Source organism: Danio rerio, chromosome 18 (genome assembly GCF_052040795.2).
Source record: "Danio rerio strain M-AB ecotype USA chromosome 18, GRCz13ab, whole genome shotgun sequence".
Taxonomy (NCBI): domain Eukaryota; kingdom Metazoa; phylum Chordata; class Actinopteri; order Cypriniformes; family Danionidae; genus Danio; species Danio rerio.
Window position 1 is genome coordinate 38,355,014 of NC_141038.1, and position 18,029 is coordinate 38,373,042.

General features: G+C 33.7%; 1 protein-coding gene across 1 annotated transcript in view; it reads right to left on the bottom strand.

Moving 5' to 3' along the window:
- The window catches only part of LOC100535882 (uncharacterized), a 120,101-nt gene that overhangs the window by 36,767 nt on the left and 65,305 nt on the right, over positions 1 to 18,029 (bottom strand). The window contains exon 3 of the mRNA XM_087293328.1: positions 1,036 to 1,093. Within this exon, the coding sequence (XP_087149454.1) occupies positions 1,036 to 1,093 (58 nt within the window). The remainder of the gene's footprint in view (positions 1 to 1,035; positions 1,094 to 18,029) is intronic.

An 18,029-nucleotide genomic window follows, 5' to 3' on the forward strand; every position in this document is an offset into this window, starting at 1 on the left:
ATTAATAAATTACAATTGCAAGTTTTGAACAACCCTAATGATCATCCAGAAGACAATGAAACAAACTGATCAACTCTTTCTATCTAACTATCTGCCTGCCTGCCTGCCTGCCTGCCTGCCTGCCTGTCTGTCTGTCTGTCGTTTCGTCTGTCTGTCTATCTCTCTTTTGTTCCATCTCAAAAAGCCTTTTTTCAAGGACATATGGGGTCAGGACGGACTTTGTGAAGACTGTTAAAGCTATATGGCACTCGCAATACATGGCTGTATTATAATCCGAAGCTGGCAGGGAAAACGGTTGTTCAATTCCAAACTCACATCATTTAGAGTCCCGAATGAGCCCACCTAAGCCTCACCCCACCAATGACAAGCTGTAAATCCAAAGAACAAGAGAAGGGATCGCGAGAGTAAATGAAAAGACACGACAGAAGATGGAGGACAGTGAGAATGTGAGATTAACAAAGAGGGAAAATTTTAGAAAAGAATCAAGGAGACAGATCTTTGTACAAGAAAAAGCAAAGAAGAAAGGCAGCTGAGAGATGTGCCTGCATGTTTGTGCAGCAAATTAAGTTGGCTTATTTATGAATATGAAGAGCCAATATGCGAATGATTAAAATGTATCTCGCCGTTGTTTGAAGCATGCACATGTGTGTAATTTATTCATTAAAGACGCCGCCATTATGGCACATGAGGACCTAATCAGTGTGTGTGTGAGTGTCTGTGTGCAAAATGCAGCAACAAATTTTCAGTCATGGAGCTTTTCTTCAATTATAAGGAGAAACAATCAGAAAGCAACACAGGAAATGAAAGAGTCACGGAGACTGACCCTGTGCATTACTCAGTTCTCTTGTAATCCCCAGTAGACAAGCATGATGGGTAAATACAGATTGACTGTCTGTTGTTGGCCATGTCCCTCTTTTCATTCTTGCTTTCTCTGTTTTTATATTGCTACAAATCGGTTCTGTGAGGACACATATGATCCGTGGATTTTATTTTTTGAAGTCACACACTCACGCACGCACACATATATCATCATACCTGCCTCTGATGTTTCATTGTCATGGTCCAAAGCCTCGATGACCAGAGAAAATGATTTCTAGACAAAAAGAAAACAGGAAAAAGAATGCATGTGAGTGTGTTTTATGTCGACACATGTATTAATACATTGTGATGGGTTTATTATGTCAAAACACAGGCATATCCAGTAGAAAAGCAGTATAAATGATTCATAATTCAGTGCAGAGTGTCAGTATTTAATTATTGATTAAAATAATTTTAATTGCAATTTTAATAGAAACTAGCTGTGTTCTGCATGATGGTTGCCAAGACATTACTTTGCGGTTGCTAAGGTGACCGTAGCATATCAAAATGTGGCTGTCAAAACCAAAACATCACACCACCTCAGCATGTGGGATACTCTTTTGTTTATATGCAATATATTGTATAGAATTCTATTGTAACGACGGGGTGGAAGTGACAGATACAACAGGAGGTAAGATCCAATATGCAGGTTTATTCAGCGTCAGGCAAGCAGTGGTCAAATCAGGTACAAACAGGTATATGCAGGCAGTCCAGAATCGTAGTCGATATAAACAGGCAACAGGTCAAAAGGCAGGCGGCTAAACAGGAGAACAAGGAAAACAAGGCTAAGGTCTAACACAGAGAAACAATACAGGGAAACGCGTTGTAATGTCACAAAATGCAAACAAGACTCGGTAAACTGGATGGGTTCATGAGTGGCTTATGTATGGTGTGATATCAGTCTCTGACAAGGTACAGCTGGTGAGTGCAATCAAGCTAGATGTGTGAACATGGGTGACTGGGAGCAGTGCATGTTTGAAAATGTAGTCCTGGGAAATGCGGAAGTGTAGTCCTGAAGTTCGTGTGAAAACCAGCGATCTCTGGAAAGCGATCGCTGGTTGTGTGACATCTATAGGATTTTTTACCTCATGTTTTCTTGTCAAGTAATAGCCACAAGTCTCCAAAATAAGTCATATATTTATTATTCATTTTCACACAAAAATAGTTTTTAAAAAAGCAATTGTAGTTTATTTCAAATGTAAAATTATAATAATAAAAAAAATAACATTTGTATTTAGTGACATATTAATGTAACAAAAGTGTACACCTGACTGTATTTCTAAAGAAACGTTGCTGTGCATTTATAATGAGTTCCTTTGGATAATTGTTTTAACAATCTTTTGGTCTGCTGTAAAATACACTTATTCTGATGCTGCCTAATACTAAACCATGTGAAAATTACTTGATCATACAGTAATAATTAGTGCTGTTGTGTAATATTACGTTTAAATTGACTGTATATTAAATTTACCAAATAAAATAAATTTACTAAATGTGTGTGTAGTTTACCTTAAATGCCTGTAAGTACATCTGTCAGAACAATTTATCCATATTTCAAAACAACAGAATTATAAACTAGCATAATGCACTTCATAATCTATCAGTCAAAATGTACTATTTTGCCAAAAATCATAAAAACATTTAGTAAAGATTATGTTCCATGAACACATTTTGTACATAATCATGCATTTCACTTGCTGAATACAAAACTGAAGGGAGAATGCCCCAAGAACAAGCATGAACTGGAGACAGTTGCTGTAGAGGCTTGGCAGAGCGTCACCAGGGATGAAACCCAGCGTCTGGTGATGTCTATACGGTCCAGACTCCAGGCTGTAATTGAATGCAAAGGATTTGCAACCAAGTATTAAAAGTGAAAGTTTGATTTATGATTATTATTCTGTCCCATTACTTTTGGTTCTTTAACAATTGTAAGGCACATACAAGTTGTTTTAAAGCCTTCAGCGCTTACCTGATTTGAATGTAAATACCATCAAAGCAATTTAAAGCAATATAAAGCAAATTAAAGCAATATAATAATAATAGGGTAATATATTTGGTATTACCCTCAAATGTGTATAGATGAAGTCAGAATTATTAGCCCCCCCTCCCCCCAAATTATTTGCCAGTTTTTTTTCACCAATTTCTGTTTGAAAGATTTTTTCAACACATTTCTAAACATAATAGTTTTAATTAGTCATTTCTAGTAACTGATTCATTTTATCTTTGCCATGATGACAGTAAATATTTTACTAGATAAGACACTTCTATACAGCTTAAAGTGACATATTAAGGCTTAACTAGGTTAATTAGGTTAACTAAGCAGGTTAGGGTAATTAGGCAAGTTATTGTATAACGAGGGTTTTATCTGTAGACTATTGAAAAAATATGTAAAGGGGCTAATAATTTTGTCCTTAAAATGGTGACTAAAAAATTAAAAACTCCTTTTATTCTAGCCGAAATAAAACAAATAAGACTTTCTCCAGAAGAAAAAATATTATCAGACATACTGTAAAAATTCCCTTGCTCTGTTACGTGTGTATGTATATAATACATCCAAGCAAAATTTTTAAGCAGTATCCTATATTATTTTATTCCTATATGATATTACTATGCCCCATCCTATTCCAATAAACCATACATCAATGTATACATCAACCATACATCTTTATTGATGTATAAATTGTTGTTTAAAAACTGGCTTTTTGTTCCAGGGTCACATATATCATGAGTATACTATTTCTGCATTAACAATGTTTTCTAAAGTTTAGCTGTTGCACTTTTCACATGTACATCATGTAAATGTTGTAGTAAACACCACTAATATAGTACAGATGTGACACTGATCATGGTTGTTTACAATCTGCTCTTCATGTGTACCAGGCTGAAAATTGCTGTTGGATCTCATAGTTTGGGCTCCTTTTCTCCAATATATCCAGTGGGGAAACAGATGGTGCCACTGAAAACAACAAGAAAACCCCGAAAACAGAGAATGTCACCACTGATTTGCAGTAGCGCTGAGACCAAGTTTGATGGAAAACAGTACTCATCATTCCCAGACGAGTGACAGCCATGAGTACTTAAACAAATAGAGTACTTCAAACCGTACTGAACAAGCAGCCAGACCATCACAAGATGATTTAAAGAGGAAGTTGACAAATTCATGATCAAATAGCAGAAAAAGACAGATGGAGAGAAAAAAGGAGAACAATTTTCTTCTTCCTCCCTCTGTCCCTTATGAATGAATAATTCAAAGCCACATTCTCAATCTCCAGTGAGAGGTCCAAACCCTGCCATGCAAATGACACAGCTGTGGCATTCTGGGTAAGGAAACTCTAAAAGGCAGCGTGGATGTGCAGTCACGTCTGTCTCATAAGTGTCCACCACAGAGGAGGGGAGTGCTGGAGCTGAGCGCGGAGATGGAACCACTGGTGAGAGAGCTTGATAAAAGTGCCGTTAAGAGTTGGGAGTAGATGATTCAGTGATTGAATGACTGATTGACTGAGGATAGGCATGAGAGCAAGGGCTTCATAATTCGTGTTTCAGCAAAAAGCCTTATAATTGCCTAGAATGTTTTGTCATTAGAAGTGATTGTGACAATTAGCATTCCCATATCCATTAGCATTACCATTCATGATCATGAAAATATCTTTATATGAAAGTTAAATGTGAAACTTAAATTTTATTTGTCAGAAAACACTGCAATTTTTAAATAATCATCCTAACTGAACAAAGAAATATTTATTTAAAGCATATATCAGCATGAGCTAATTGCTAAAGCTAACAAAACAAATATGTGTAGGCTAGTATGCAAACTGCTGCATTTGCTGCAACTAATTAGATATTATTTTTGCCTTGGTATTGGATCTGACAGCCAGTTATTTTAACAACATTTAACTAAAATGCTACTTTAGTAGTAAATACAAGGGTTTTTGAACCTTACCATAGCAAATTATTTTATACTATATCTTTTTAATGAAGCTACAGCATACTTTGGTAACACTTAACAATAACTACACTACACACTATAAATCATTTATTAAGCATTAGCATCTAGTGAATTCATTATCTGTTAAGCGTTAACTCTACATTAATAAACGTTAGTAAGCCGTTTATAACTGCAGCTACAAATGCTGTATTCTTGACTCACTAACACATTTTTAATGTGCTCAGTAATTGTACTTTCATATTTTGTTAATTATTTATTTTTCATTACTAAATTAAGTTTTGTATCATTTACAAACCAGTTGTTTTTAATTGTAGTTGGAGGTTTTTAAAATCACTCAGAATGAGTTAGTATATTATTAATAAACTATTGAAATCAACATTTATAATTCTTTTTATTCATGGATATATTAATAATTAATTTGTGTGTTAATAAATGCTTTATTAACTCAACTCCATGCAGTTTTGTGACCTAATCTAAAGTGAGGACTATTTATGCTTTTTAAATCTCTTATAAATGACAATTAAAGGCTCAGTTATATTCTAAACAGGAAAAATGACATAAACGACATTATTCATTTCTATTCGTTTGAAGATACACAAATGAAACTGTACTTCAAATAAAAAATAATCTTTGCAACCTTATTTAAAATATAATTACTGTACAATTTAAACATTGCATCTTGTTATATTGTTAAATTGTTATATTGTTGCTCTTTTATCCAGTTTTATGTCTTATTTTGACACTCTTGTTATTCAGCAATGTTTAAACTTTACAGTAATTTTACTTTTTTAGATAACATTGCAAAGATTATTGATCATTTGATACTGAGCCTTTAATTGTCATTTATTAGTGATTTATTAAGCATAAATAGTCCACACTTTAGATTAGGACAAAAAAACTGCATGAATTTGAGTTAATAAAGCATATATTAACATACAGAGTAACCATTACTATATGTCATAATAATAATTGTAAATGTTAATTTGAATAGTTAATTAATCATTTGCTAACTCATTCTGAATGATCTTAAAAACCTCCAACTATACTCTTAAATACAAATGGTTTGTAAATGATCTAATACTTAATTTAGTAATGAAAAATAAATTATTAACAAAGTATAAAAATACAATCATTAAGCACATTATAATTGTGGTTAAAAGCCAATAATAGAGCATTTGTAGCTGCAGTTATAAACGGCTTACCAACGTTTATTAAATTAGAGTTAATGCTTAACAGATAATGAATTCACTAGATGCTAATGCTTAATAAATGATTTATAGTGTGTAGTTATTATAAATTGTTACCAAACTAATAAACACTTTAGTTTAACTTTATATTTTAGTTTTTTTAACAATAAACAGTGGTGCATGGCCTATAATATATGTAAAAATAAAAAAATAAAAAAAACTTTACAATATTGGGTAAATTGTTTATATTAAAAGTCTTTGTTTCTCAGCAATTATAGAATTACCACAACATATTCATTCAAGTACTTTCCTGTAAATATATGATTTATTATAAAATACTATAGTATTTTTTTCACGTGGTTGGTAAAATAACCATGGTATTATTGAATTGATTAATTAGAACCTGTTAAGTACTATTAAAAAATATTCCTTATCACACACTGATCACTTGCCATTTTAAGGATTAGTTTAGTGTGCTAGCAATCAGTCTCTTCTTCCATTGATGTCGGTATGGATAAATTTGAATAATAAATTAACTGAACTATGTTACACCAGCCTGATCTCACGAGAAAACGTAAGTATTTTACGTTTTGGCAGTTTAGTGACTAATTCGTACGAGTTCAGTTGTAAGAAAATGTACGATTTTAAAAAGGAGGCGTGGCACCTAACCCCACCCCTAAATCCAACCGTCATTGGGGGATACGCAAATCATACTAAAATGTACAAATTAGATCATACGAATTTGTACGAATTAGCCACTAAATGAAAAAGTTACGAATTGCCATGAGATTGTGTTGGTTACACGGTAAAAAAAAAATAAATTTCGCTTCCAGCCTTCCATGACACAACTCTTCTTTCATAGCCGGAAATGACATCCCCATATCTTTTATATTAAATATTGATTTACTTAATACAATATTTTCACAATTGGCTTATCACACTATTATTAATTTAACACATAAATAAAAACAATTAATGTATGGCTTTCATATTTGGTTTGTAGCTAATAGAAATGGTACATGTTACTGTATAAATGACATTTTCTAATAAATTATATTCTATTTAAAAAGGCTTTTACTTATGTAGTGTGATGTCTCCATGTTGAAATAATGTGACCTGCAGAGATTCACTAAACATTTGAGATAATCATCATGTTTACTAGCTGTCATTTCTGTACAGATATGCTTATTGTGTAGCAAAAATAAAACTATACTAAAGCTGTTTTTGGGATATATTCCTTTAGGATTTAGTGGTTTTAACATACCAATAATAGAAGGCACGGGTACTATTACAGTTACTATTACTGTAACCAATACTATTTCCTTTATAACCACCAAACCATTATAAACTATATTATTTTGTTTTGTTTTGAGGTTTATATTGTTTGGTAATTTGAAAAGTGAAAACTAGACACTGGAAGACATGTACACAAGAGTTATGCTAATGCTAGTGCAATAATTGCACATCTAAAAACTATTTTAAGTTTTCTTATTTAGGACACACAATACAAATATACATTAAAAAACTATTTACAGCACTCTCTGATGTCCACTTAGACAGCAGCAGTGCAACAGACTTGTGTTAGCTAATGTTAGCTTCTAATAAATGTTTCATAGTAAGCTTTTAAAGCTAACAATCATTGCACAATGTAAACGGACATTACATCCTATTCCATTACATCCTCAATGATCTCTTTAGAGACAAAAACTGTGTGAAGGTAAAACTAGCACTATTTCAAAGATCTGCTTTATGTTGTAACAGCACAACTGTACTCTCCTCACACATGCTTGTTTGCTCACTCAAATGAGTAATAGCTTTTCACTATTGCTCGCCACAACAACGCACTCAAAAATAACAACCAGCAGTACATACTCTTTTCCCTCTTAACACATTCACAGACACACACACATGCACATGCACAGCATGCCCTCAGTGCCCTAACAAGCCTGAAACATTCACAGCACCCACACCCTTATATAAACAACCAGAACAAAGGCAAATTTCTCAGACACACAAACAAAAATGTCCACCTACAGTGGTCCCCACTCAGGCCCCGGAGCCCTCTCTCAGCCCCCTGCAACGAGATAACCAGACCACTCAAACAGAGTGCTTGATACCCTCAAACACACACACACACACACACATACACGCGCACACACACACACACACACACACACACACACACACACACACACACACACACACACACACACACACACTTGGATGGAAATCTAGCTCCAGCTCAGCATTAACAACTACAAAATCTGTCCATATCCATTATCAAAAAAAATAATAATAAAAATAAATAAAAAAGAATACTTTCTCTATTAGCAATGTGTTTCATAATATGTATTGTAGAGATTAAAATAGATTGGTCAAGTAACCCAATTCAAATTTCTAACTAGGAAAGCAAAACCAATATTCTAACTTTATTATATTCAGTGTAAATTGCAATTGATAATGGACAATGCATTGATGTACCAAAAGTGGGTCAATTTAGGCTCACACAACATTGTAAACTAGAAAGTCTGTTGAGTAAAAAAAGGAAAAGAAATGAGCACAACTGCACACAGAAAGAATTTGTAAATGGGTCAATGACGTGACGCTCATTTTTTTGTGTCCATGTCTTTTAAATAAATTCAAGTAGGTTCCAGTTTCAAAATAAATAAGCAAATTACTTTCATACATTCTCTATTTTGAGGACCAAGTTTAATTTTTTGGTTTTAATCCATTTTAAGAAAATTTTTAGGGGATTATTGCAAGAATGTCAATGTGGTGTAACCAAAAAAAATTGGTACCAAATAGTTTACCTTGTTTAAAAAATGTGAAAGCCTCAATGAAACATTGTATCGGCTAGTCTGGCATAATTTTACATTAGACATATTTAATAGTAAATAAAGGTAAATATAGCACAATTGTTTTAAATATTATTATTCATTTGGGGAATTTTGTCTGTCACCTCAAATTTCTGAAATGTCAAGATGGTGTAACCACCATTTATTGAGCCATTTTGTTAATATTGTGCACAAGAGAGTTAGACAGGAAATTGGATCACAGAGAAGAACTCTTGATAAGACTAATTGCTGCATGCAAAGGTTAGTAACTCTTTTTAAAATGTGAGATACTTTGACCTTTTTAAGGTATGGTCAGCTATTCTTAGATATGCATGTCAAATGGTAAGACCCCAGAAATGCACTGATAATTGTTCAATATTATAAAAATAAGTATTGTATTTAAAAGTTAAATTTGAAATATTCCCACCAAGCCCATGTGCTTACATAGATGTTATTGATAATGCCTGTCAAATTTTATTTTAAGTTGAAATGTCAAGGGGTGTAACTGGTTACACCATTTGACTCATATAGCAGGAGTCTTTCTGTCGGGGGTCAATTTAGTCAAATGTCATTAGTTCATGATGCTGATCAATAATGTGACATAAATTAAACTACTATTTGGAACTATTTGTGTTCATAGTGTAGATTATTTATTTATTTTTGTTTGAGAAATAGGTGCTTAATCCACAACCTTACTATTAAAGCTCTGTAAACCTAGGATAAAGTTATTTTACTGCACAACATGAATGTTTTTTTTAATGTTAATCCATGTTTATATTCACACAAAATAATGTACACACTCTCTCATTCACACACATTCATACACTACAGTCAATTTAGTTATTCTAATTCACCTATACCGCAAGTCTTTAGACTGTGGGGGAAACTGGAGCTCCCAGGGGAAACCCATGTCAACTCCACACAGTAAGCCATCCTGGTCCATCTGGGACTCAAACCAGCAACCTTCTTGCTGTGAGACAACTGTGCTAACCACATTAGCCACTATATCACCGTCCTTTGAAATGTTGTATGTATTTTTTTTCTTCTTGAGAAAGTCTTATTTCTTTTAGTTTGGATAGAATAAAAGCAGTTTTTAAAATGTTTAAACAGTTTTTAAGGTCAATATTGTTAGCCTTCTTAAATACAGAACAAACCACAGTAACCCAATGACTTGGCCAATAAATCCTACTTGCCTAATTAACCTAATTACATTTTTAAATGTTACTTTAGGCTGAATACTAATATCTTACAAATTATCTACTCAAATATTATTTGCTGTCATCATGGCAAAGACTACGGAAGAAATCAGTTATTAGAATTTAGTCATTTAAACTATTTTGTTTAGAGATGTGTTGACAATAATATTCTCTCTGTTAAAGAGCACTTGGGAATTTCTTTTTTAAATAAAAGAAAAAATTAACATGGGAAATGAAACAAGGTTGACGAGCCTCTATAGACTGAGCGCACACAGCCTTAAGTTTTGGAGGTTTTCATACTTGATGCGCTCGCTGTTGTACTATTATTATTAACAACTGAAGGTGACTCGGAGGAACTTTAATGATGAAAAGTTGTGAAGAACAAGTCAGAAGTTGCTAAACAAATGAATTTATTTACAGTTGAAATCAGTTTTGTTTTTGTTTTTTTTACAGTATGTCTGATAATATTTTTTCTTCTGGATAAAGTCTTATTTGTTTTATTTCGGCTAGAATAAAAGCAATTTTTAAAAGCCATTTTAAGGTAAAAATTATTAGCCCTTTTAAGCTTTTTCCCCCCGATAGTCTACAGAACAAACCATGGATATACAATAACTTATCTAATTACTCTAACCGGCCTAGTTAACCTAATTAAGCCTTAAATGTTACTTTAAGCTGTATAGAAGTGTCTTGAAGAATATCTAGTCTAATATTATTTACTGTCATCATGACAAAGAGAAAATAAATCAGTTATTAGAAACGAGTTATTAAAACTATTATGTGTTGAAAAAATGTGTTGAAAATGTGTTGAAAAAAATCTTCTCTCTGTTAAACCGAAATTGGGGAAAGAATAACAGGGGAGCTAATAGCTCAGGGGGACTAATAATAATTCTGCATAATTCTGACGTTAACTATATAAAATAAATAGTTTGTGGATAAGTTGTGGATACACTCATGAAATGATTTGTTGTCAGTCAGTCGTGTATGCTTGCAAAAATTGGCCTTTAATCCCAGCACCAAGGCAACAACGAGTAAGCAGCAGTTCTTACGTACTAGTGTTTTACGTACAGTGTTTGGCAAATTGTTTCTAAATAGCTTAGAAGTAAAATAGTGGATTTTTTTCTAATATCATCTACTTATTTTAATTTTACTTAAGCCAACTGAAAAGAAACAGTGATGGAAAAGGTGTTAAATGTTAAACATGTTTCTTTAGTTTGTTAATATTCTATTGATGAGGGCCACACATTTAATGTAAAGGATGTTATTACTTGGTGTATTAAAGTTCAGCAACTTGGTTTCATTGTTCTAAACGCATTTGTCAATGACAATCCCACCCCCCTCAGATATTGTTCCTCAACTGTCATTACAATATGAGACATGGATACACCATTCACGCGCCATGATGATTTCTTGTTGCCAGACATTTTGGTTAACATTTAAAACAAATTAAAATCACTTCAGCTGAAATTGTTGACTATCATTCGTAATTTGAATTGATTTTAATTGTCAATTTCAAAATCTTTGGCTGTAGAAGCAACACTGTCAGGTGGTGTAACTGGTTTTTGTCAATTGGTGTAACCAGTATTTTACATAAAAATATAATTATGTACATGGAAATAATGTGAAATTAAAATTAAAACACCCAGTTTAGTGTAATAAAATAGTTTTTAACATTTTTTACATAATTTGTCAAAGATTATTTAGAAATCAGATGTGTTTTTAGCATGTGTCCGGCCGAATATTGCAAAAACTCATTAAAATGTACATTTAGAGATAATGCGAATAAAATAAATGTTATTGTGGTATTTTAAAATGAAGTATTTATTTCAGTGTGTACACTTGCATATCATCTAGGAGTAGTAAATTATTTAATAATTAACAATTTTTGGCAGTTACACCATTTGACATTTTCAGTTGCATTCAGTCTTGATGTTTGTAAAAAATGGTGTAAATGTTATTTTTAATTACATAAAATCAACATGAACACAATCTGTACATTTTAAAATATCTGACGGATGCTTTTAAATCAACTTTGTAAAAGATTTTTAAATTTCCCATCTTGCCAAACCTCTTTTGTCACTGACCCAAATAAAAACCTTTAAAAACTTTTATACTTATAGCATTACATGGCATAGTCAATAAGTAACATGGCACCGTCAGCAGAGTGCTGTTTCTCTAAATTCCAACACTGACATTGATTTTTGACAGTATATGAGCACTTACTATTATTATGATATTTTAGATGCTATATGTTATAATTTTACAATCGTTTTCCGCTAGATACTTCATAAGTGAAAATAGTCCAAGCAGATCAAATGCGTCTCTGAAATATGGTGAGGCTTTATTACAGAATAATTCAGTGTTTTGAATTGGGTGAGTAAATGATTCATCGATCCTTCCATAAACAGTGTTAACCCTCTACCACACGGTGCTGCCTTATGACAACATGATAATTATGTTCATTTCCCTGCCACTGTTTTTTAAAGCCAACGTTTTGATTTGTTGGAAAGAGAAGACCTTAGTTTAGCCAATGATGTGCTTTGGTTAAGTCACATGACATGCAGTGTTTTTCAGTGGCGCAATTTCTGACAGACTGTTGCTGAATGCACCTCCAGGACGTTAAGATGACATTCACAACATTCACAAAGTTTTTATCAAGTTAGTTTGTTTGTAAGTAAATCATTAAAGTTCTAAATTAGAAATTTCTAAGTAAGATCCACTATTGGACGCTGTTGCAATATGGCAACATATCATAAAATACCTTACAAAAATGTCCCCAATTTTTTATACAGCACTTCAAGTTAAGCCATTCTGAGAAAAGAAAAAACAGTCAAATATTTTATATATGGATCTATCATAATGCGTGCAGTAGAGGGTGAAGTTACTTTTAAAAATAAAGTATTACAATCTTGTGTTAGTGAGGAACGTTACTTTTTTCACCTGGATGGGCTTGCTTGCTTCTTTGTTATTATTATTATTATTATGAAATTTCCAAAAATAATCTACTAAAATAATTACATTATTTGGCTGGCTTGTAAAAGCCAACATACTGTTTCCTATTTAAACTTATTATTATATTTTTTATATAATATAAATAATTTTTATATATAATATAATATATATAAATATAAATATAATATAATATAATATAATATAATTTTTTATATAATATAAATAAAATTTTTATATTTATATTTGCAAGACCATCTCCTCCTCCTATGACCACCAAACTCACTCCAGACCTCCACCACTTTTAAACTATATCTATCTATCTATCTATCTATCTATCTATCTATCTATCTATCTATCTATCTATCTATCTATCTATCTATCTATCTATCTATCTATCTATCTATCTATCTATCTATCTATCTATCTATCTATCTATCATCTACCTATCTCTAAAAATCTACTTACACTTTTTCAAACTGTTTTAAACTAAATAAACTATTACCAGGCTTTGTCAAGCCAGCCTCAAAGTTTGTCTTGACAAACTTTAATAAACTATTTGACATTAAAACTATAGCAAGTTTTTGTATCACATAAATACATGATTATACTCTAATCAGTGTTCAAAAATCATAACAGAACATAAACTAGAATAGAATAGAATCACTTTAAAAGTCTATGTGTCCCAAAACAAAACCTGAAGTCTGAGAATCAAATATCGTGACATGAATACAAAAATATGTTGAACAAAAAGTCGAACACTTGATCGAAAAATAGGGTGTTCATAACCAGCATTGGGATCTTATATATGTTTACAAGACTGATTCATGATTCGTCTGCAGTCCTATGTGTGTGTGTGTGTGTGTGTGTGTGTGTGTGTGTGTGTGTATTGAGTGTGTGGGAGGTTCAGGGAGCCGCTGATATTCTCAGCTCAGTCTGTGTTTTGGCTCTGGGACGTCCTGGCGGAAGAGCTGAGGCAGAAGAACAGAGAGGTTAGGAAGTAAAGCTCTCTAAAACAAAACCACAAAACACACACCCATTACATCAGTGCTGGCCCGTCCCCAGACCTTTATCTGTTATTTCTCCTTTCCTCTATTCTCTCTCTCTCTCCCTCTCTCTCTATCAGGCTACATCAGCATAGTGTAGAGCAGCGGCCCTTGTGCCAGTGCCAAGGTCAAACACACAAACACACAGGTGAGCCAATCACACACGTGCAGGAAGGGTGTACGAGTGTCTCCTGTCAGGGGTCAAGTTCGGAAATCTGCTAAATCACTGTTCCTCTGCTCCACACCTCGGCCTCTGTCATTTCCCTTACAGCTAATCTAACTGCGATGCAAGTTTGACGTCTTCATGTTGTGATTAATGAGCCGTGAATCACTGCTCATCAAAACAGCAGCGCCATGGTTTGGCTATAAACATCATCTTAGCTCTTTTGAGCAAATCAAACAGTAAGAGCTAACTGTGCTAAGGTGGAAAAGTCTGTGGTCCTGAAAGACTGTGGTATAAATTATACATTATACAAGTTTTTAATGCGTGGGGTCCCAAATATGATCATCCCATAAATCTAAAAGACTTTTCTTTATTTATACTGTATAAGACAAATATTTGGACAATTTTACAATGCGGTTCTCTTTTTAAAATGATGAACTACATTTGTTAGTACACCTTACCATGAAAAACTAATTGATTTATTTATTTCTTTTCGGCTTGATCTCTTTATAAATTTGGGGTCACCACAGTGGAATGAATTATCCAGCATATGTTTTATGCAGAGGATGCCCTTCCAGCTGCAAACCATCACTGTGAAACACCCAAGCAGTCTCATTCACACACATATGCTAACGACAATTTAGTGACAATTAAAGACAATACTGCATATCTTTAGACCGTGGGGAACACCGGAGCACCCGAAGAAATCGATGCCAACACAAAGAGAACATGCCAAAAGAGAACCACACAAAAACGCCAACTGACCCTGCCAAGGCTTGAACCAGCGACCTTCTTGCTGTGAGGCAAGTGAATGCTACCCACTGCGCCACTATGGTGCACACAATGAAACACTAAAGTTATTTAATTCAACTGAGTTGAAAAACGAAATAAGTTTATTTTATTAACATGTGCTATTCTTTGTAGTTGCTGTTTCTTTGTAATTCCTGACGTTTGCTGCAATATAATTAGAAATAAGGAAATAAATTAACTTTGTTATTTGCTATTATGCTAAAGTAAATTCTTAAAATATAAAAAAAAACTTGACTGTATATGGTCGACAGAACCTATTTCTTCTTTTTCTTCTCCACAACAACAACAAAACATGTTGTTTCTGATCAGCAAATTGTATTTAATGAGAAAATCTCAAATAAAACAAAAAGTTTTAAGGTTTATGACATATAATCCTTGAACTACTTACCTATTCTGAAGTTATTTTGCAGAAATGTCTACTTTCAAAATGAAAAAAGATACATTTTTATCCTCCTTCAATACGTGTATGTCCATATACAGCATATTTATGTGTATCAATAAAATTGTCCAGAAAGAGCGTGATACTTGGGGTTTGGGTAATTATGTTTAAAACAATTGAACATTGATTTTTTTTTTCTTTATGTGAACAAATAAATAATAGTAATAAAACAATATATTAAACCCTTTATCAGATGAAAAACCATATATGCGAATCTGACACTGATTTCAATATCTTTTTTTTTTCAAGTCACAAAAGTTCAAGTGTTACTTTAAACTTTACTAAACGTAAAGCTATGTGACAAAGCTATGCTTCAGTAGAAAATAAAAAAAACATTTCTGGATGAAATCATGCTAAGTGATTTATAGAGTGAGCATAAGGGTATTCATTTGACATTTCCTCCTATCTTAATAAACCATGCTTTTAATCTAAATCCAACTTCATTTTGAAAAATAACAAAAGATGTGTTCAACCTATAGATCTCATTCATTCATTCATTCAATCATTCATTCATTCATTTTCTTTTCGGCGTAGTCCCTTTATTAATCCGGAGATTAATCCGCAACCTATCTCTGGGAAACATCCACACACACTCATTCACACTCATACACTACAGACAATTTAGCCTTCCCAATTCACCTGTACCGCATGTCTTTGAACTATGGGGGAAACCGGAGGGAGCACCCAGAGGAAACCCATGCGAACTTAGGGAGAACATGCAAACTCCACATAGAAATGCCAACTTATCCTGCCGAGGCTCCAACCAGCGACTTTCTTGCTGTGAGGCGACAGCACTACCTACTGCGCCACTGCGTCACCTTCAATATCCAATCTCATATGTTAATTAATTAAATCATGACTCAATTAATTAATTCATTCATTAATTTTCCTTCGACTTAGTCCTGTTATTCATCAGGGGTCACTACAGCGGATACCCTTCCTGCTGCGACCCAGTACTGGGAAACATCCATACACTCTCATTAACTATGGCCAATTTAGTTAATCCAAGTCACCTATAGAGCATGTCTTTGGACTGTGGGAAAAACCGGAGCATCCGAAGGAAACCAACGCAAACACAGGGAGAACATGCAAACTTCACACAGAAATGCCAACTGACCCAGCCGAGTCTCAAACCAGCAACCTTTTTGCTGTGAGGCGACAGTGCTAACCACTGAGCCACCATGTTGCCTGATCTCATGGAGTTTTGTTTTGTTTTTCATTCAGCAGGACTGAAGGTGAGATTAAGTTCTAATCCACTTGAGAATTTTCTAACATATAGTGTGTGCTCATAACGACTATTGCCAACATTTATGAGTTAAGCATTGTTTTATACATTAATTGCATCTTATAATATTCAAGCTTAAAGGCCTTAACTCTGTCAGAAAGCTATAATTATCTCTTTGTGCTGGTGCAGTATTTCTAAGACCTGTGGGAACCGTTGAAACCAGACCAAAGATGGTTCCATTACAAAACACACAAATACATCATGTCCTGTTTATCATCTCTGCCTGTTTCTCACACAATCATGCCTAATCACACACACCCAAAATACATGAAATAAACTAGCAAATTAAGCAAAAGACAAACAGATGCCGGAAGCTCCAGCTGTAAACAACATCAACACAGATAAGATAAGCTTCAGAGACAAAACTCCACAGTCTTTTGGCACTCATGACAATGATAACAAGACTTTGTGTTTGTGTGTGTGCGCGTGTTTGGTTTTTACAATATATCGTTTCAGCATCAATATCAAAATATGTGCAATAGTCACCACTTAGATATGCAATGTTGAATTGGGATTGTTGCTTCAGTGTTAATAGAGAGTTTTACCACAATGGAGTGAAATACTATAATTTGCATGATTTTAAGTTCTGAGACAGAATAAAGTATTCAGGCACAAAAACTTTTACCAATTGGAAGCTTCATTCATTCATTTTCATTAATTTTCTTTTCATTTTCTAGTCTGACGTCGCCACAGTAAAATGAACCGCCAACTTATGCAGCATATGTTTTATGCAGCGCATGCCCCTCCAGCTGCAATCCATCACTGGGAAACACCCATACACACTTATTCACACACATACACCACACAAAATTTAGCTTACCCAATTTACCTATCCGCTTGTTAAGTGTGACGTCACGCGAAGCGGCTTCCGGGTCCAAGCACTCTATTCAACTGAATGGGGAGACTCATGAAATGGTCATAATAAACGTTTACAAAGTGATTTAAAGCTTTCGAAAATCACGATCGCAATATATATGTCCATGCCTTATATCTAATGGCCAGAAAGTGATTAATTTTTTATAAATTGTTAAATTTTTGGTATTTTTTATGCAGCAAGCCCAGAGATTGTTATGTACACTATGATTTTATATAAAATTAACTTTAATGTGTGATAGGAATAACACGTGATCATAAACGAATGATTTCTCCACTCAAATGAATGGCGGCTTGGACCCGAAAACAGTATACATACGTCACAAACACGTCACCACTTAACAAGCGGATAGGGCATGCCTTTGGACTGTGGGGGGAAAACCGGAGCACTCAGAGGAAACCTACGCAAACACGAGGAGAACATGCATACTCCACACAGAAATGCC